The 19,198-nt window shown below is 53.3% G+C and overlaps 1 protein-coding gene across 1 annotated transcript in view; it reads left to right on the top strand.

The window, feature by feature from the left end:
• Positions 1–19,198, top strand: part of LOC132334621 (hydrocephalus-inducing protein-like) — a 42,685-nt gene that overhangs the window by 11,127 nt on the left and 12,360 nt on the right. The window contains exons 5-13 of the mRNA XM_059860723.1: positions 1,977–2,085; positions 5,176–5,275; positions 5,819–5,937; positions 7,068–7,291; positions 9,187–9,254; positions 11,420–11,652; positions 13,124–13,224; positions 14,468–14,603; positions 15,112–15,216. Coding sequence (XP_059716706.1) covers positions 1,977–2,085; positions 5,176–5,275; positions 5,819–5,937; positions 7,068–7,291; positions 9,187–9,254; positions 11,420–11,652; positions 13,124–13,224; positions 14,468–14,603; positions 15,112–15,216 — 1,195 coding nt within the window. The remainder of the gene's footprint in view (positions 1–1,976; positions 2,086–5,175; positions 5,276–5,818; positions 5,938–7,067; positions 7,292–9,186; positions 9,255–11,419; positions 11,653–13,123; positions 13,225–14,467; positions 14,604–15,111; positions 15,217–19,198) is intronic.

Below are 19,198 nucleotides of genomic sequence, written 5' to 3'. Positions count from 1 at the left end.
CCCCATCTCTTGGCAGTGGTTTTCATTTGGTTATTACAGTGTCAGGGATGTCTCCTGCACAGCTCTTCTATCTGTGGGCTCAGGGAACAGCTTAGTGCTGTTGGCTGAAATTCAGAGGAGTTGAGAGATGACTGCTACAGCAGGAAGAGAGGAGTCTGGTGGGTACAGCCCAGGGTGGGATGTAGCAGGTGAAGGGGCTGAATTGCACTCAGTTTTTTCGGCCTGAAACTGAGTCCTGGACTTGGCTGGATCCTCTTCTCCTGATAATTTGAAAAGAAGAAGACACCTTCTTTCTCAGGCAAGCCCTGAAGTCACCTCCAGGAATGTTCTTCCCATCCTGCCATCTGAGGGCAGGAGCATGTAACATGGGGCAGGAGTGGGAAGGGAATGGAATGGAAGGGAGTGCTGAAGCCTGGCCAGGGATTCCCCTAACTGGCAACTTCTCTGTTCTGATGAAATTTCTGGCAAAAGACTAAGGGAAGAATCCTGTGCCTTGCCCCCAGCAGGCACTGATCCCCCGAGCCCCAGCAGAGAGCTGCAGCAGGGCTGGCATCAGCCCCGGGGCAGATGCAGGAGCACGTGCACTGATCTGGCTCTGGGGCTGCTGGGGCCTTGTCTTTCCTCCCCTCCCTCCAAAGTCCCACGTCCAGCCCATAAACATTGCTGGCCCAAGGCTTCTCCACCAGCCAGCAGTGATGTTCTCCCCAGTGGCAATGGGAACAACTCAGCCCATCATTGCAGCAAGAGGTCCTTCATGAGCAGAACCTGAAGCAAGTTCATCAGCTGTCACTGCTGACATGAACAAAGCTCAGCTTGCCAGATGTTCCCTTTGTTTTTGTGTGTGATGCATTCATCACCAAAGTCCCCAGAAGACACTTTGAAGTGACAGATTGACCAGCAGCAAAGCACCAAGGCCAGGAACTTTTGTTTGCTCAGTGGGGCTGTAGAAGAGCACAAAGCCCAGCAGCTGCTGGGCAGAAGCACTTTTCCTCTGGGCTGTCCCTGAGCATCAAAGCACAGAGTCTTGTGTTTGTCAGGCAAGAGCTCTTTACCTGGTGATCAATGCTGATTGCTCCTGGTAAATCCAAAGTGCACCAACACAGTTGCATAATTATTTCCAACACATTGCACAGAGTTTGTCTGGTGGGCCAAGCAAGCAGTTACCAGCCTGCATGACGACCCAGAGTCCCAGACTGCATTGCTGGTAAATACACAGAAACCTCCTGTTCTGTTTCCTTGATGTGCTCCTGCTGATGGTGCTTCATTGAGCTGGGATTGGACCCTTCAGACTGTAAATGGCATCCTCCTTTTGGGTCTTGTTTCCAGGTCACTGTATTGCTCTAATCTGCAGTTGCACTCTTTCAGAGTTTTGATTGCTCCTTTTCTTAGAAAAGGAAGCTCTCATTGAAATGCTGATAAAATGTGTCTTTTTGGCTAAATCAGGATGTTTTCAATGGAAAAGAAACCAAAGAACCACACTGCAACAGTAACTATTCCTTGGTCTTCAGGGAATAGTTCCTTCTCCCTGTCTGATTGCTAGGCTGTAATCTGCCAGGACAGGGAGTGCCCTAACGTTTGCATCTCCTGAGATGAGGTTCATAGGCAGCAGGAAAAGAGAAATTCCTGAGGCAGTCAGTGTCAAGTTGTCATGCAGATAGCTCTGAACCCTCTCTGTGCTCTTCAGAAACCATTCTCTGATGGGATTGGTGGCAGTGGGACCCTTGAGCCTCATTGCAGAGAGCTGGATGCAGAGTATGGGGGAGCTGAGGTCATTTTAGCCCCAGGATCTGGTGAGGGCTGGATCTCCTCAGCAGTGGCTCAGTGGCTGTTTCTGATGCTGTCTGTTCTGGCTGTCTTCTGCTGCCTGTGCTTGGTTTGCTCCCTGCTTGCCCCAGGGAGCTGCAGTGAGCTGCAGTGCAGAAGGAATCTCCTGGCCAGGTGTCCCCCCAGCCCTGCTCCCTCTCTCTGTGTTGCAGTCCTTTCTCCGTGGTGCCGGCCACAGGAGCTCTGGGCGCTGGTGACACCGTGCAGGTGACAGTGGGATTTCACCCGCGGGCCAGCGGTGACCATTGGGGCTCCCTGGCAGTGAGCTGCAGCACAGGTGAGTGCTGGGCCCTGCACGGGCACAGGACAGTTCTGCACCATGGCTCCGTGCTGTCCCATCCCCTGCATTCCCTCCAGAGGTACCTCCCCTGCTCAGCTTCACCCCAAAGCAAACTGAGAACTCCTTGGTCTTTAGGGGCTTGAGAAAGTGAATCCCCTCTAACAGGCAGAGATTTTGGACTCCTGTTGTGCTGGGAGTTGCTGAGTGGAGGAAAGAGGATCCCTGATTCTCCACTCCCATGTGGTTATGCCTGGCTGAAGTTTTATTTGATTCCTGGGCAGTGCTGTAGGTGAGGTCTCCATCAGACTCTCTCCAATGCAGTGGATTTCTTGCACACCTCTGTCCCATGTGTGTCTTCTCCCCTGGCTTGCCACAGACCCTTTTTCTCTGTGGCCCTTACACATAGATGTAGTTTCTGTCTAACAACATTTTCAGGTGCTCTAGTTCTTTTTTTTGTGACAAACCCAAACAAATTTTTCCCTGTCCCCATTTCCCAGGCTGTTCCTGCTGTTGCAAACCTCTCACATCTGTCTCCCATTTGATTTCTAGACTGAGGAATCCCATTCAGTCTTAATGGAGAAGCTGCTCTGTACTTACTCATCTTTGTCCCTTTTTTATTTCATTTGCAATGCTCCAGCTTGGTTTTTCAGATCAGAACAATATCAAATATTTCAAGACTGATGAGGCTTTGGCTTTGGCCAGGGAGATGATGATGATGATGATGATGATGATTTTCATGGTGTTCATTTTGCAGTGGTTTGTCACATTGCAGAGCCAGGCTGGTTGTGTTTCCTCCCCTGTGTCCCCTCCTGCTGGGGGCTGTCACTTCACTTGTTCCTCTGGGCCTCCTTTTGCTGCCCACCTGCCCCCAGGCATATTTGCTGGTCAGCAACAAGGGATCCAAGGGATCAGGAGAGACAGAGTCTGGTGGGATGCCCAGGGAGAGTCTGGGCAAGGCAGGACTGAGCAGGGCTCCTCAGCCCTGTCACCTGAAGGACTTGGATGCAGAAATCCTGGTGATCTGAGTGGTCACCGGAGCACATGGACCAATCTCCCTGTCCATACTGTCACCTTGGGGCCAAATCTCCACAAACACCCTCAGAAATAAGGTGTTTAAGGAGCTGCTCAGGACATCCCCACATTCTACACACAGAGCTGTCAGGATGGGATAAATGGACTGATCCACAGAACTCCTCATTCAGCTCAAAACTGTGACACTTTCTTCTGTGCCCTGTGATTTGCTCCGTTCCTTGTGCTTCCATCAGGCAGTGAGCTGAGCAAAGACTCCCCTTTGCTTTGTTCCAGGGGAAGAAATTATCCACACAAAGCTCCACGGAGAAGCTGTGGATGTCAACGTTGGGCTGAGCACAAGTTCCGTGGAGCTTGACAAGACTTTCATCTCCATGTCAAGCCACAGAACTGTGTTCATTGAGAACAGGAGTAACATCACAGCCCACTTCCAGTGGAAGGCTTTTCCTAGTGAGGAAGAAGAGAATGAAGAGAAGAGGAGGTTGGTTTGAAAGATGCATTTCAGTGAGATCCATGGCCCAAGACTGAAGCTAATGTTTGGCCTCAGGGGGGTGTTGGTGCTTTTGAATGTTTTAGGCCAAGTAAACCATCCCTGGCACTGGGGTGTGTGTCCCTGGCCTTCAGGAGCTCAGCACTCAGTATTCCAGTTCCATTGATACTCCAGCCAGGGATGGCATTTTGGGAAGGAAAGGTCGATTGTGATGACTGGATTTCCTCAGGTTCTCATTGGGCTCTTGTCTCTCTAATCTTCTTCCTACATGACCTGGCAACATCCCTAAACATTTCCTGAATTGCCAGCCCCTCTTTCCAAAGGTGATACACCCTCTTCTTTCCCTTAGTTCCTTCAAAAGCATGGTCCAGGAGAAGATGGCAAAGGTGCCAGAAGACCCCATGCTGTTCTCCCATGACATTTTTTCCATCGAGCCAATGGTAAGTGATAGCTGAGAACCTCATTTTCCTCCTCCTCCTCCTCTTCCACTTGCTCCTCCCAAGACCCCTGCCCCCGTCCCCCTTCCCCCGGCTGCAGTCACTGGGCAGATCCTCAGCTGGCCCCATGTGGTGGGAGGGAGGACATGGAGTTTCTGGAGTGGCTGCAGAGCTCCCTGCTCAAAGCATTTGTGCCCTGCAGGCTCAAGGCAGGGCTGGGAGCCTGACAAAGCCGAGCTCTGCTGCCAGGCTCGAGCTGCTCAAGGCACTGTGTGTGTGTCCCTGCAGTGTCACAGGGAGCAGTTATTGCAGGCAGGGGCTCCCCCAACACGTGGGGTTCAGCAGAGGCTGTTGGAGCACTGCCAGCTCACACACTGACCTGAAGCTTGCCACGGTTCCCTGGCAAAAGGAGGTCAAATTCAGCCCAAGGGTAATGCCAGAAATGCCAATCCCCTCCTGTAAGCATGCCTTGCACTATTTCTGAGTCTGCCTTCCAGTGTCATCTGTGAGCCTGGACACCAGGGTGCAAGGCTGAAATGGGCCTTTGGAGCTCTCCTGCACACAGGGACACAAAACCTTTTCCTTTTCTGGTGATGCAAGCAAACTGCCACGTGCTCCCATCAAGCAGAGCCCTGATTCTGAGTGCTGGCATTGTGAGAGATGATGAGTACCTGGTGTGTGCACAGTGCAAAATCCCTTCTCATCTTGGAGTAAAGCCCAGAATAATCCCAACCTCTGCTTTCTTTCAAAACAGCTTAACTAATATTTGCATTTCAAGGAAGGGCATCATGTTCTCTTCTTGATCACTCCTATGGCCCATCTAAGGCCAAGAGCCACCAGTGCACAGGGGCAGTTGCATCCCACTGTGGCTGCCAGCAGCATGATGTGAGCAAGAGCTTGTGTCAGAGCAGCAGGAATCTTGTGGAGAGTGGGAGCTGATCAGCTGAGCATTGAGAGCTTCCAGCGCTGGGTTGAGCTGGGTTTGGAGGGTTTCCTTGGCTCCTTGGGTGGTTCACTCATCACTGATGCTCTAAACAAAGGCTTACAGGAGTGTGGTTGCAAACAAGCAGTGTGAAGTGTGCAGAGCAATGTTTTGCTGTCTCTCTCTGTTGTAGGAAGGAGAAATCGGGCCGAATTGTTCGGCCGAAATCAAGGTGACCTTCAAACCCCTGGAAGCACTGGAGTATGGAAGTGTGGCTTACTGCAGCATCTCAGGTGCAGCTCCTTTGCCCTGCTTCTCTGCCCCTCAGTGAAGCCATGGTGCAAGCCTGAGCCCACTGGGCTCCCATGGAACTGCTGGGAAGAGTCCCTGGTCAGCAGGGACACCTCCCCCTAGACCAGGAAGCTCCAAGCCCATCCAGCCTAGCTTGGAGCACTTGCAGGGCTGGAACCTCCACAGCTTCCCTGGGGAACCTGCTCCAATCACTCACAGTAAAAAATTCCTTCCCTGATATCTAACCTCAATTTCCTTTCTTTCAATTTCTACCCATTACTCCTTGGCCTGCCACTCCAGGACACCAGAGATGTTTTAAACTCAGCAAAGTGGTGGCTCAAATTGGAAAGCAGCCCGAGGAATGGGTTAGAAATTAGAAGTCAGCCCCAAGGGACATCTCCTGAGGGGAGCGAAGGGTCCAGATCTTCTCCTGCAGCATCAGGAGCTGGTTGCATCCAGCTCATTCAGGCACTAGCACTGAGGCAGCCTGGAAAATGCAGTGTAACAGAGGGAATGATTGCACTGCAATGGACATCTCTCCCCAGGCCGTGAGAGCAGGCTGCCCCTGCAGCTCCGAGGGGAAGGCCAAGGACCCTTGGTTGAACTCAGCTCTCAGACTCTGGACCTTGGGAACGTTTTTGTCAACACCCCCCACGTCTATGAGGTGAGCAGCAGGACTTGGGATGGATCCTGATGGCTCCTGAGGCAGCAGCAAGCATGCTGGAGCTGTGGAATTCCTGCTACCCTGGGCACTTGTGAGCAGGGAATATTTGATGTCCTGCTCAAATCTGGGGGGGGTCAGGAAGGTGTGTCTGTTGTTCCTGAAGCCCCAGTCCCTGCTTTTGGGCAGCCTTCCTTAGGGATCAGCTGGGAGGCTTCCTGCACCACAACCCCTTGGCCCATGAACCCAGCACTGGCTCCAAAAGCTGCATGTTCAGAGGCTTTTGTGGCAGTGCAGACACAAGGTTCCTTTGGCCTGGGCTCTGCAGAAGCAGCTGACACAAACTGGCTGCCTTTGAGCTTCAGCCCACTGCAACAGCTTCCAGGCAAGTGTCTCCTGCTGATTGCTGCAAGGCACAGGAAAGCCTTGGGAGTTCTCTCCCTTGCTGACCAGTCCCTCAGCACACTTCAGCCTTGGTGCATCTCTGGCTCTAGAAAGAGAAAAGTGTTCCTGGGAATAAAGCAAAGCATTTTTCTACCTATTTGCCTCTCGCACAATAGTATCAAGCTTGCCAAAAAAACCCATGAGAGATCAACTGAAGGGGTAGAAAGTGAGGCACTGCATCATGCCAGACATTTTCAAAAGCTTGGCTGGGGAAGAGAAAGACACCCTGAGTTTTCTTACCAAAAGATGGTGCTATCTGTACATTTTGATGCTGATGCCTCATTCCCAATGTATTGTTTTCATGGTGTGGGGAAAGGTGAATGAGCAGATGGTGCTGGTGGAACTGTGCTAACTGGGGCAGCAGCAGCTCTGGGGTGATTCCTTAGGCAGCTGCAATCAGCTCACGTTGCTCTCAGGGCCAGCTCTCAGTGAGCTTGGTGATGCTGAGCAGAGGTGCACAGCTCTGTGTCCATGGGATCACCCCAGGGTGAGTGCAGTTCTGTGGAGTTACCTCTGCTCTGCAGGAAAACCCAAAGGCAGAACTTGTCTTGTTGTATCTTTTGACTTCTGCCACTCAGCAGCACAAAGCATCTTCTGCCTTTTCTGGCTGTTCTTGGCATCATGAGACAATAACTCCCAAGAAGGGAAGGTTCCACATGTATTTCCACTTTGCTTTCTTGCTGCTGCAGGTGAAACTGATGAACCAAGGAGCTCTTGATGCTCCCTTCACCTGCATCCCTTCAGCCACCAAGGTGGGCTCCTGCTTCAAGTTTGCACCCGAGGAGGGCATCATTGCAGCAGGAGGGAGCCAGACTGTGCAGATCTCCTTCAGTGCCACCGTGTTGGGCAGCTTTGAGGAAGAGTTCCAGCTCAGAGTGGCTGGATCTCCTATGCCTGCCATCCTGACCATCAAGTAAGGACCCTAGGAGCTGGGTGGGCACATCTGTAGCTGTCTCTGGGACATCCCCCACCTACCTCATGTTGGGCTGGAGCAGAGAAAAAAGGTGTTTCCTGAGGTCTGAATCTGTGCTCTGATGCTGGCACTGCTTTAGTGTGAGGATGCCTCCTGCCCTTGGTGGTGCCTGGGAGCTGGAATGACTCCTCCCTGCAGAGATCTCCCTGTGCCTTGGGCCATGGCAGGCAGTGGGATGGATCAGACTTGGGCAGCAGCTGCTCTGGGATGTCCCACCTGAATGGGCCAGCCAGGCTGATTCTGCAGCAGCAGCAGTGTTTGTAAAAACTTGTGTTAATAATCCATGGCAGGTGGGCAGCAGCAGCCTCAGCTCACCTCTGCCAGCCCTGCTGGGAGGGACAAGCTGTGCTCCCAGCTCCTGTGCACAGAGTGCTCTGGTGCCTCCTTGGCACAGCCAGGAAAGGGCTGAGGTGGGAGTCAGGGAACTGCAGCAGGAACTGTCCCAAGGACTTGGGCATCCTCCCGTGGGCTGGGGCCATGGCAAGAGATAATTCTGGCCCAGCACAAGGGAGGAGGGCTGATCACAGGGGAAGCAGAGCTCTGTCCTCAGAAGCACAGCAGCGTGAGGCCTTGTCCCTGCCAGCCTGAGCCATGTGCTGCTGGGATAATGTAGTGGGAGCAGGAGAGCTGTTCTGGCTGCTCTGCAGCTTTGGAGCTGGGCTGCTGCTGTTGGCAGGCACTGGCTCAAGGCAGTAAAGAAATGGAAGCAATCTGCACTGGATTACACCAAGAAGATAAGGGAGAGGGATAAAAAAGAGCAAGGAAGTTCTTACCTAGCAAGAGAAAAGTGGCAAGTAGGTGTGCCCACAGTGGAGAAACAATGATGCTGGCTTTGTTTTTGGAGGAAAAGTGCTGCTTTTGTATTTTGGAAATCAAGAGGGAACCTTTCACCATCAAATAATTGATTCTCCTCTGTCCCTCCCCAAAAGTGATCAGGGGTGTTTCTGCATAAGCAGCTTTCTCCTTGGGCAAGGGCAGGTGTCTCATGTTGAGATGTGCAGAGCAAAGCCAGGGGCAGTCCTGTGAACACAACACAAGGCCCAGGTCACTGCTCCTTGAGTTTGAACCAAAAGGCAGAGTGGGCATTGATTGGCATCAAGCATGAAATCAACTGGTGAGTGTTGTGCAGCTTCAAGTGCTGATTTCAGTGGATGTTGGTGACTTTTGGAGTTCGTCTGCTGAGTTCAAGAACAGCTGAGGTGCTGTGCTGGATTCAGGACACCCTGGTTTGGTTGCTGAAGCTGTTGCTCTTGGCTGTGCCAGCTGGTGCACTGCTGACAAGCTGGTCCTTTCCTCTGGGATCCATCTGTCCCCGGCTAGAACTGTTGCTGCTCCTTTCAGAGGATGATTGGGCATGGCCTGGATTAATGTCTCAGAACTCTGTCTGTCATGATTGTGTGGGTCAAACTCTGCTGAGAAAGCTCCTCCATGGGAACAGCAGTTGCAGCTAAGAAGGAGCAAAGCAGGGAACCTGTGGCTGCAAGGGCTGCTTACAGAAGTGTGTGGGGACACCTTTATGTCCATCCCCTTGCAGACGGGGAAACTGAGGCACAGAGCCATGTCTGGGTGTGTGTTCAGGGTCCTTCATGGGACCAGCAACAACCTGGGGGCTTCTCCTGCCTGCCCTGTGCCCAGAGCCCATCAGTGGCTGTTGGCTGCTGGCCACTTGGCTTTAGCTGCCTCCTGTGCACGGGGCCCTGTGCTGAGCATATGGGGCTGTGTTGGTTGGAAACCCAGGGTGCCCTGAGCCCAGGTTTTGTGCCCCCGAGCCAGGACAGCCAGACCTTTGCAATTCCTTTAACCGAGCCATTTCCTCCTCTGTCCTCGCCCTCCAGGGGCAGCGTCAGTGCACTGAGTTTACACTTCGACCTCCCTGAGCTCGACTTCGGGGACATCTCCTTTGGTGAGTGTTCCCTGGGCTGGGACACAGCCTCAGGAATCTGTGCCTTCCAACAGAACAGCATCCCTCACTCACGCTCTGCCCCAGCAGCCTCTCCAGGCTGTGAACTGCAGGGCTGCTGCTGCCTCAGGTGGCATTTTGCCATTGGGAGATCCAACAGAAGCAAGGAATAGAAAGTCAGTGTTTTCTGGTGTCTCTGTGCTGCTTTAAAAGACAGATGTCTGTCAAGGAAGGTGGGAATCTTCCTGCAATGGAAAGATGAGCCCATCCCTCCAAATAATTCTACCTTTGAAATGAGAGGGCTCCCAGGCAAAACTATGGGAAAAGGAATAACAGTTCTTTCCTAGACTCGATCAGGAGAGCACAGATAAGAAGGCAAGAACAGACGTTTCCCAGGCGCCAAGTCCCGTTTTTCCCCTTGAGTGGAGTTCGGGTCCCAGCAGGAGGAGCTGTGGGATCCGGCAGGGCAGTGATCCCCTCCCAGCCGGTGCAGGGAGGGAAGGAGGGAAGGGAAGGGAGGAAGGAAGGAAATGCTCCTTTTGCAAACTGCCAAAGGGCAGGGGGATGCCGGCAGTGCGGAGCAGCAGCAGGCAGGAGCAGGGCAGGCAGGCAGGGTCGATGGCAGCGCTGAGCTGCAGCCAGGGCAGTCCCGGGGCCAAGCACACAACCTCCCGCAGCAGCAGCGGCCGAGCTTCGATCCCCGAGCGGGAGGAAGGGAAGCTCCGCTCCCTGCCCGAGCTCAGCTCCGACTGCACAGCCGCCCCCAGTATCACGCCCGAAATCCCAAAAAACCCCGAAGGGAAAAGCCCAGCCCCAGGGCCAAAACACCCCAAAACCCCTCTGCCCCTTCCCAGACCAAGGGCAACATTCACTGCCAAGCCTAAACCCAGAACAATGAAGTTCCTGAACTTTGGAAGGAAACTCATTGCCTTTCCTGAGCTGCTTCTTCCCCAGCCTGCATTGGCATGGAGGCACTTGTCAAGTTGCCTTGTGAAGAAATGAAACAAGCAAGGCAACAGATAGAAATATGGTTCTGAACCAGGAGATTGATCCTGCTGAATCCAATTTCATTCCTAAGGTCTCTCCAGCTGAAGGCAGCTGTTGTATCTTTGCTTCTTTGTGACTGTTGACTGTTGTCTGCATGTGCTGAGCTCAGTCTCATTTGAGGTTTTGACATCTGGGTTTGTCCTTTTTGTGCCTCTCCTACCTCCCTGCTGGAGTCACTGCTGGAGCTGGCAGTGGTCATTTGGATGGGCCCAGAGAAGCTCTGGGCTGCACCTGCAGTCCCCATCTGTGTTCCAGGGACTCTTGGTGAGCAGGCCTGGGGAGAAGTCTCCTCCCCACAGAGCTGGCCAGCCCAGCCAGGTGTGCCCTGCAGAGCAGGTTGTGGCTGCTCTGCGGGCTCGGCAGGACATCCCCACCATGAGTGGCTGTATCTCTGGCTTTCCAGGATGGAAAGCAAATCTCAGAGCTAAAGTGGGCTAAACCCTTGCAGGCAGCAATCCCAGTGAGCAGCATGGCTGTGATGTCCCTGTTTGTTGGGTGAGGTGGGACCTGATTCCTAATTGCTAATCTCAAAGCAAGGCTTGGGTGTGCCCCCAGCTGAGTGGGCTCTGAGCTGTCCCGTGCTCAGTCTGTTTGGCCCAAATCAAGAGATGCCTCAAGGATGCTGCAGAGAGAAGCTGCATTAGGGTGCTTTGCCTCACGTTCTAGTTCGTGATTCCATCCTCACTTTCTTTTGCTGTAGCTTCTTCTCAATGACGACTCCCTGTTTATATCTCTTGAAAACAGTGGGAGTGTTGGCAGGCTTCCCAGGGAATTTGACAGCTTGAATTCTCAGAGTAAATGCTGGGTCTGGATGCACACCCATCACTGAGAGATAAGTGGTGCTGGTTTGGGGCAGGTGAGGGAGCTCCTCCCCATCCCAAAGAGAGAAGCTTGCAGTGTTGAGCAGGGCTAGGAGTGGGCATTTTCAGGGCTGCAGTCTGGAATCTGGAAACTGTGTCAAAGGGAACTAAGTGACAATTAATTCCTCACGCACCTTCTCGGTGAGCTGTAGTTCAGATAATAAAGAGCTGAACTCCAATCCCACTTTGATCCTGCCAGGATATTCACCCCAGGATCATGCCATCATGGGTGCCTGACTGGATATTTGTGTCCTTTGCCAGGCTTTCCCTACACCCAGCGCTGTCGCCTCACCAACAGCTCCGCGGTGCCGCTGACGTTCCAGCTCCGCATGTCGGACGATGGCACGCAGCCGGCTGTTGACAGCGTGGATCAGATCCGCAGGCACAGCGACCCAGCCTGGAGGAAGGGAATCCATTTCTATGTTGAGCCCAGGGAGTTCACCATGAATCCCAGCCGAGGGACCATCCTCCCCCAGGGACACCAGGACATCGAGGTACAGCCAGAGTCCAGCCACAGACGCTGCAGCACCAGGGCTGAAGCTGCACTGGAGTGTGGGAGGGCTTTAGCTCTGGTGCCAGCTTTGAGCATGGTGGGAGGGAGAGATCTGCACTGCTGGGAGGCCTCTGCTAGCTGGCTTACTCGGGATGTTCCTCCAGGAGCACTGTTTGGTTTCCAAAATCATCTGCTGAGGTCACATACCTTATGGTCAAGGCCTGAAGCCATTCTTGTGTTTTTGAGAGCAATTGATTTGATTGCAAGTGGGCAGAGCAAGGATGATGGCAGAAGGTGGCTGTTAGAGAGATGTCATTGTATAAAGCAGTTAGCTTTTCTTCTTGGTCTCATTTCCCCCCTCCTGGGGAGCAGAATGATTTGTGTTCACTGCAGGAATCTCTAGAGGGGACAGAAAACTTTGCAGCCATGTGTAGTGGTTCAAATTTATTTTATTGATTTCTTCTTAAGTGGTTTGTTCTGTTGTACCCCCATGTTCTCCCCGAGTTGGTTTACCCCTGGGTTTCACCCTCCCTCAAAGCTGTCCCTCATGCCATTCCTTGCCCCTTGTTCCAGCTCTTTCCCTGCCTTTCAAGGCAACCCACCCCCTTTTGTTCCCCAGCCTTCTTTGCCAATTTGACCTCGAGCCATTCCCTGTCTGCAACACTCCTTTGGAATTCCCCTATTCCTGGAGGTCCCATTGGCCCTTGTGAGCCATCCTCTCCACCCTCCTACCCCAAGTGGCCCCAGATGTACACTTGATGTATTCCCCTCCCTGCTCCCCTGAGGATTCCCTAATGGTTTGCTGTTTGTATCCCCCCCTCCATTTGTGTCTGTACAAAAGCCATTTCACAGGAGTGCCCAGGGCTCTTTTGCCTCTGATCCCCTTGCTTGGAATAAACCCTTCCTTGTGGAACTTCAAGACAGGGAGCCTCCTCCTTTCTTCTCTGCCTGCTCCCTGTCGTGGCTTGTCTCTTGCACCATAGAGCAAGTGTCTCTGAGGGTTCTGCCTCTGGTAAGTGCCCATCCTGAGGCAGTTCCCCACTCCTGGCATGGGGCCAGAGTTCTGAGAGCCAGCCCGGGCTCTGGGTCCCACGGCAGCCATGAAGTGCCCAGCACCTGCTGGGCCACACTTTGCCCTCAGCTTGCTGCTGTAAAGCTGAACTCATTTTGTTCAAGTCAGATTTCCTCTGCATGGATGTCATTGTAGTCAGATGAGAAATTGGACCCCTAATTTGAATTCAGTATTGCAAAGAGCTTTAGTCTAATGTCTGAATGTAGCTGACCTATGCCCTGATAGCAAGGTGTGTTTAACAAATCTGGTATTGCCAGAAGGCTTTTGTTCCTCTGAGACTGTGCTCTACACATGGAGCTGCAGAAGAATGAAGGCCAAATCCTCCTCAAGAACTGGAGGATATCACAGGTGGGTAATGAGCTTTTGTAAGGAAGAATTTCCTGTTCTTCTCTTCCACCAGGTGACCCTGTGTTCCAACACGGTGATGGAGTTCCGCCGGAGGATGCTGGTGGACCTGGAGGGCATTGGCAAGGGAGTGACAAAACTGTTCATCACAGCCAGGTACCAGCCCTTGCCTGGCCTCCCCCAGGCACTGCCTTGCACAGGCTTTGCTGGCTGCAGCTGCCAAGGAGAAGTGCTGCTTAATGGCCTCATGTTGTGCCAGCTGGACATGAGAACAGCAGGGCTTGGGCAGCAGCCTGTGGTGAAAAGCAGCCCTGCTCACAGCCCAGCACGGTCCTGGGCCCCTTCTAAAGGGACCAGGAATGATATCATTTCTTGGCCTGGGTTTTGGTGCTTGAGGTGGAACAAATTTGCCGAGGGCCTCCTCTCCTTCTTGCTGCAGGATGTGGAGTTGTGCTGGTTGTGACCAGCGTGCATTGGTTTGGGCCACAGCAAGCAGCCTGCTGAGAGTCAGGCTCTGCTTCTGTTCATGAGGGCACCTGGCAGGGGGGAAGTGGCTCTCAGCAAGAGTGGTGAGGGCGAGGGCTTAGGAGGGGAAAGCAGCCCTGGATGTGGCAGCTCAGTCCAGTTTTTCTCCTTCCCTCTCCTTCCCATTTTGAGCTTTAATATTCTCAGAGTTGAGACTAAAGGCCGTTGTTGCTGCAGCAGAATTGCATCCTGCAGTGCTGCTGTGGGTGCCAGTTGAATGCCCAGAGGGATGCAGCTCCCTGGTGCTGTTCCCTGTCCCAGGCAGAGCCATCCAGTCAGTGCCTGGGCTGCCATTCTGTAAAGCAGGTGGAGCTGGGGCCATTCAGTGCCTGGAGCTGTGCAGGGAAGGAGGGAGGGAGCTGCAGGGCCTGGGAGGGGGTGATCAGCCACTCTGGAGGGCAGCTGGTGTCTCGTGCCCTCCAGGGCTGGGGCAAAGAGCTGAGTTCTCAGGCAGGGCAACAGCACCATGGCAGAGAAGGGAGTCATTTTTCCTGAGACACTGGAGCTGTGTGTTCCTTGAGCCTTAGTGAGCCCTGATCCTTGTTGGGAAGGCTCCCCCAGAGCTCGTGGATCACTGGGACTGTGACAGGAGTCCTTGCAAGGCTTCTTGGGCAAAGGAGGGGCTGAGGCAGCTGTGGCACAAAGTGCTCTGCCTGGGGCACTTGGCAGCCTCTGGGTGCTGCCTCAGGGTTTGCCCCTCCTTGACAGGACCTGTTTGAGTGGGAAGAGGCAGAAGGCAATTTATCCCTGTAGGGCTGTTAAATGTCCATTTGACAGTGACCAATGTGTTCTGCTCCATTGCACAATCTTTGGGGGTAAACGTTCTCCATTCTCTCAGTATCTCTGATTCCCCTGGGGTCATCTCTTTGCCCAGATGTCTCGTTCCTGAGCTCCAAGTGTCCCCCTATGTGCTCCAGTACGATGAGTGCCACCTGAAGGTGCCCTATGAGAAGAAGCTTGTCATCAGGAATCCCAGCCACCTCCCTGGCTGCTACGGGCTTATTCCCCAGGTTTGGCATCACATCCACCTCCTCCTGTCAAATATTATTGAGGAGATTATTAGGGGAAAAAAATGGTTTGGATAAGACTTTGCTGCTTTCTGTTCAGTCTTAAAGATCTGCTGAGAACAGGATCCTACCCGAATGTAAACTTGAGGAGGCAGTGTAAGCTGCTGAGGGAACAGTTGATGTTCTAGTCTTCAGGGTGTTTTCTTGTGGGAGATCTTAGAGGGTTGTGAAAAGCTGCTGCATCCAGAGACACCAGTGCCTGTGCTGGCAGCCTCCTTGCAGGATCCCCTGGGAATGTTAAGCCTCCAATTCTTGCATCTTGTTTGTTCCTTTTACCTGTGTCCTGGGGAGTTTTAAACGTGTGTGTAAGTTGCTGTTGCGGTGGATGTTAAGGAGTCTAAAGTTTCTTCAGAGGTGCCTCTGAAGCTGCATTTCATTCTGTCCCTTCCAGAAACGCAAGGAGGACTCTGCTGTGTTCTACTCCAGCCCCCAGCCCTGTGGGATTGTCCAGCCCCAGAGCACAGCAGAGATCCCAGTTGTGGTGGAGGTGCAGGCGCTGGGCGAGCATCGCACCAACGTTCTCATCGGCGTGTTCGGGGATGAGAGAAACCCCCTGGTGAGGGCAAGGGGAGCTGTGTGCCTGTGGGCAACTGCTCCTGGCAGGGGCACAGGGACAGGGATTCTTCTGGGGAAAACAGGCACAGGCTGCTGTGGAGAAGGACAGGAGGGATGGGTGGCACAAACAGTTCGTGCCTTAGAGGTGGGAATCTCAGTGTCTGACACAGAATGGAGTTGGGCTAAGCTGGGATCCAGGGTCATTTTAGTTCATTGTTCTTTAAAATGCTGTTCACTTTGGAAACATCTGGTTTAAATGCCATCTCTCTGAGCACAAAAGAGGAGGTCAGAAGACTTCTAAGAACCTTGAGCTTTCTATAAAAGAAAGAAAAGCTGGCATTTGAAGTGTGGATGCAAAGATTGAAACTTATCTTAAGACATATGGAAATGGTGATGCCAAATTCCCTGGATGGCAGCAAACATCTGAGCCTGGGCCATTGTGGCACTGCCTGTAAATCAGTGAACAGGAAGGACAGGCAGTGCAGGCTGTGCCAGGGAGCCTGAAGTTGGACAAAACAGTTGCTTTCAACTCTCAGGCTGCTTCCCTTAAAGAGGAGGGTTTCTCCCCACCAGAAGAACCAGTTGTTTAACTGTCAGCATGGTCTTAACTAGAGATTTCTGGCAAATCTTTTACCTTTGGGCCAATAATTTGTACTTTGAAAGGTTCTCTTACCTTAATCCTTTTCAATTTGGAGGTGAACATGTAATTTTCTTTTTCCCCAAAAGCCCAGCATTTCAGCTGGAGAGTGCTAGGTGTCCCTAAAGAAATAACGTGAGCAGGGTTGAGCTGTTGAAGTTTTTTTAGGTTTCCCTGTTGTAGTTTGGTTTGGGTTTTTTTAAAAATCTTTCTTGCTTGCTTCCTGGCACAGAGAGCACAATTACGGAGCTCAGGACGGCTGGCAGAAACCTCCCCAAGCCCAAGGCTGACAGAGCTTGGCAGGATCCCAGCACCACAGCCTGTGTATGTATGGATGGGGAATGTGACCTGAGTCACCTGGGAGTGCTGGAAAATGTCAACCAAGGCCCCAGCAGTGTCAGGGGAACATTCCTGATAAATCCCTGTTGGAGCTGCAGAGTTTCTGGCCTTGGGCACTGGGGGGGGCTGTGCTGGCTGGGCACTGGCTGGGTCTGCCCCTGGGTGCCTCAGATCTCCCCTTTTTGCTTGCCTTCTCTATCCTTTCCTCTCCCACTGTGCTTTTGGCATCCCCACAAGGTGTTCATGCCTGTCCTCTGGAGCTGCTCAGTGCAAGCAGTTGCAGCTGCTGCAGCAGCTCAGTGTCATCCCTGGGCTGCCTTTAGAGCAGAGCTGCTCCAGCCTGGATTGGGAAGGGCTGGATCAAACCATTTCTCAGTTCAAGGTGCCAGCACCCAGCCAGGGGCTGCATCCTGACCAGGAGCTGCTGGTGCAGGTGTCCCTCCCTCCCACTGCAGGTCCCTGTTCATAGTTCTCTTATTTTCCAGAGATGAGCTTCACCCACCTAAGTTCAAGCCCCAACCACCAAAGGAGAAGAGAACCGGCTTGGACTCCTCAGCATCTCGATGGCGGAACTTCAAGATCAGAAGGGAGGAGCCAGTCCCAGCCCTGAGAGAAGTGCAGGATCTTGCCCAGTCTTCAGGAGCAGAGGTAGATTTTCTTGTCCACCCAGTGCTTGTGTTGCCTCCCCAGCCTGCCAGCACCAAGTCATGCTCGTGCTGACCTCCCTTTTTGCTGCCCTGCTGTCCTGTGCCCTGGCAGTGGGCTGGGCAGCAGGGCCAGTGGCTGGACATGGGGTGAGTGGGAGGGAGAAAGAGGAGAGTTTTCCTTGGAGAAGCTGACTCAGATCCTACAGGCCTGTGCTGAGTGTGGGATGTTTTGCCTTGTTTCCTTCCCAATGTAAGATGAGACTTTTATCTGCATCATCATGCTCAGAGCTCCAGCTTCCTTCCCAGAGCAAGCTGGGATGAGTCCTGATCTCCATGGAGCCTCTTCCCAAGCCAGCCAGACTCCCTGTGTGCAGGGCTCTGCTTTCACCCCAGAGCTGCTGTTGCACTGCTGGCCCTGAAGCTCTCTTACAAAGGGAGACTTTGCAGAGTGGCTGTCTCTTCCTCCCAGCACAGAAAATGGCTTGTTTTTCAGGTGCCAGCACAAACTCCTGAAAACCCTCCCCTCCCACGAGGCTTGGAGGGATTCAGGTGCTCCCTGGACGTAGTGCACACTCCCCTGGAAGGCAAGAGGGAATCTGTCTCACTTGCCCATTGTCAGTGTGGCCAGCAGGGCTGGAGCTCCCAGTGCCACTGGGGGCCCTCAGCACAGGCCACAGAGGGGCCTCCCCTCCCTCCAGGCCCAGCACAAAGTGCTGCTGAAGCAGCTGCTTGTTGGAGAGGCCGCGCAGGACACGTTGTGGGGCTGCCCAAGGACACTGTGCAGCACCTGTGGAGGGCACTGCTCCCCCTGGAACTCCTCAGGTGGTCCATAGGAAATTTTTGCAGGAGCTTTTGCTGTAGCACCTTGAGAAAGCAGCATTTAAATCAGAGAGAGAGGGGAAGAGCCTCAGGAGTCAGATGAGCTGGGCTGGACTCCTTTGCTCAGCTGCAACAGCTCTCACTCTGAGTCTCCTCCTTTTCTAAAAGCAGGAAGTTTTTAAACTTTTTCAAGGCAAGTTGTGCATCAGAGAGAATTTCTACTGCCAGGAGACATCCCAGTTCCCTTTCATGTAATGTACTAATTAATGCATTGACCTGTGAGCATGGGAGAAGATTTTCCCCATGGTCCCTGCCCTGGTCAGTGGCATGGATGCAGGAGGAGGTGAGGGTGATTCTGGCAGTGTTTGGAGAATAGGCCCCTCCAGGTCCAGCTGCACTTTGCTCCAAGATGCTCTTCTGCATCCATTTCCATGCTCAACACCTCAATCTCTCCTGTCTTCCATCCAGGCTTTCAGTATCCTGCCACTCTCAGGTGTGCTGCAGCCAGGACAGAGCCAGCAGGTCTCCTCCACCTTCTCTGGCCACCTCAGCAGCACCTCCAATGTCACCGAGCTGTGCCACGTGGAGGGAGGCCCCACCTGTGAGGTGCTGGTGACCGGGGAGGCCTCAGGTGTCAGCTCCTCCCTGAGCCCCCGGGAGATCAGCTGTGGCTCTCAGGCACCTCTCAGGGACAGGTGAGTGAGCCTTGCATGGGTTACTGCTCTGCCATGGGTTCTTGTCCCTGCAGGGCTTCCCTGCTCCAAGGACTCTGAGCTCAGAGGTGCTGCATAGCAAAGGCCAGAAGCAGCACAGGGATGGCCACTCTGAGCTCCCTGGCTCCCAAGAGAGGAAGGACCTTCTTCTGTTGAGACAGAACATCATCTGCTCTATAGGAGTGCTGAGCCCTCCTGGCTTAGCTGCTGCCTGCAGGGAGCTGGGCTCTGGGCTTGCCTTGGCACTGCCTCTGGAGGTGTCTTGAAGTCCATGGTGTTGAGTGGCATCTTCTTCATCATCTCCCTTCTTCACCAAAGCAGTGGGATTGTGGGATGGGCAGGCATGGGGCACAGACCAAACCTTGCTTTGGGTCCTGCTCCTGCCCCAGATGAAGTCCTTGCAATGCTGATCTGCCAGGTTCTCCTTGTGGTGGGACAGCACCCAGAAAAGCTCATGTCCTTGAGGCTCCCCTTCAGCTGCAGCAGTAGGCAAGCACAGGAGAAGCTCAGCTCCAGCAAGGCAGCCCAGCTCAGGACACACAGGCCAAGTGTGGAGCTGGGAGGGGAGGCTGCTCAAAGCAAGCCTGTGCCTCAGGACTTCTTCAGGCCAGGCTGAAGTTGTTTCATGGGGAGGAGATGGATGAGGCTGCTTCCAATGGTTTCCATGGCAGCCAGCCCTGGTTTGCTTGGTCACAGCTGGGTTCCAGCAGGAAATCTGGCTGCCAAGAGCCTGTCTGGCAGGAGAGGAGTTCCTGCAGCCTTTGCTTTCTGACTGACAGGATTGTTCTCATTAAGGAGCAGGCTAGGAGTCCTTAAAACCGAAGATGA

This window comes from Haemorhous mexicanus, chromosome 16, assembly GCF_027477595.1.
Source record: "Haemorhous mexicanus isolate bHaeMex1 chromosome 16, bHaeMex1.pri, whole genome shotgun sequence".
Lineage (NCBI taxonomy): Eukaryota > Metazoa > Chordata > Aves > Passeriformes > Fringillidae > Haemorhous > Haemorhous mexicanus.
This window is presented reverse-complemented; position numbering and strand designations above follow the sequence as displayed.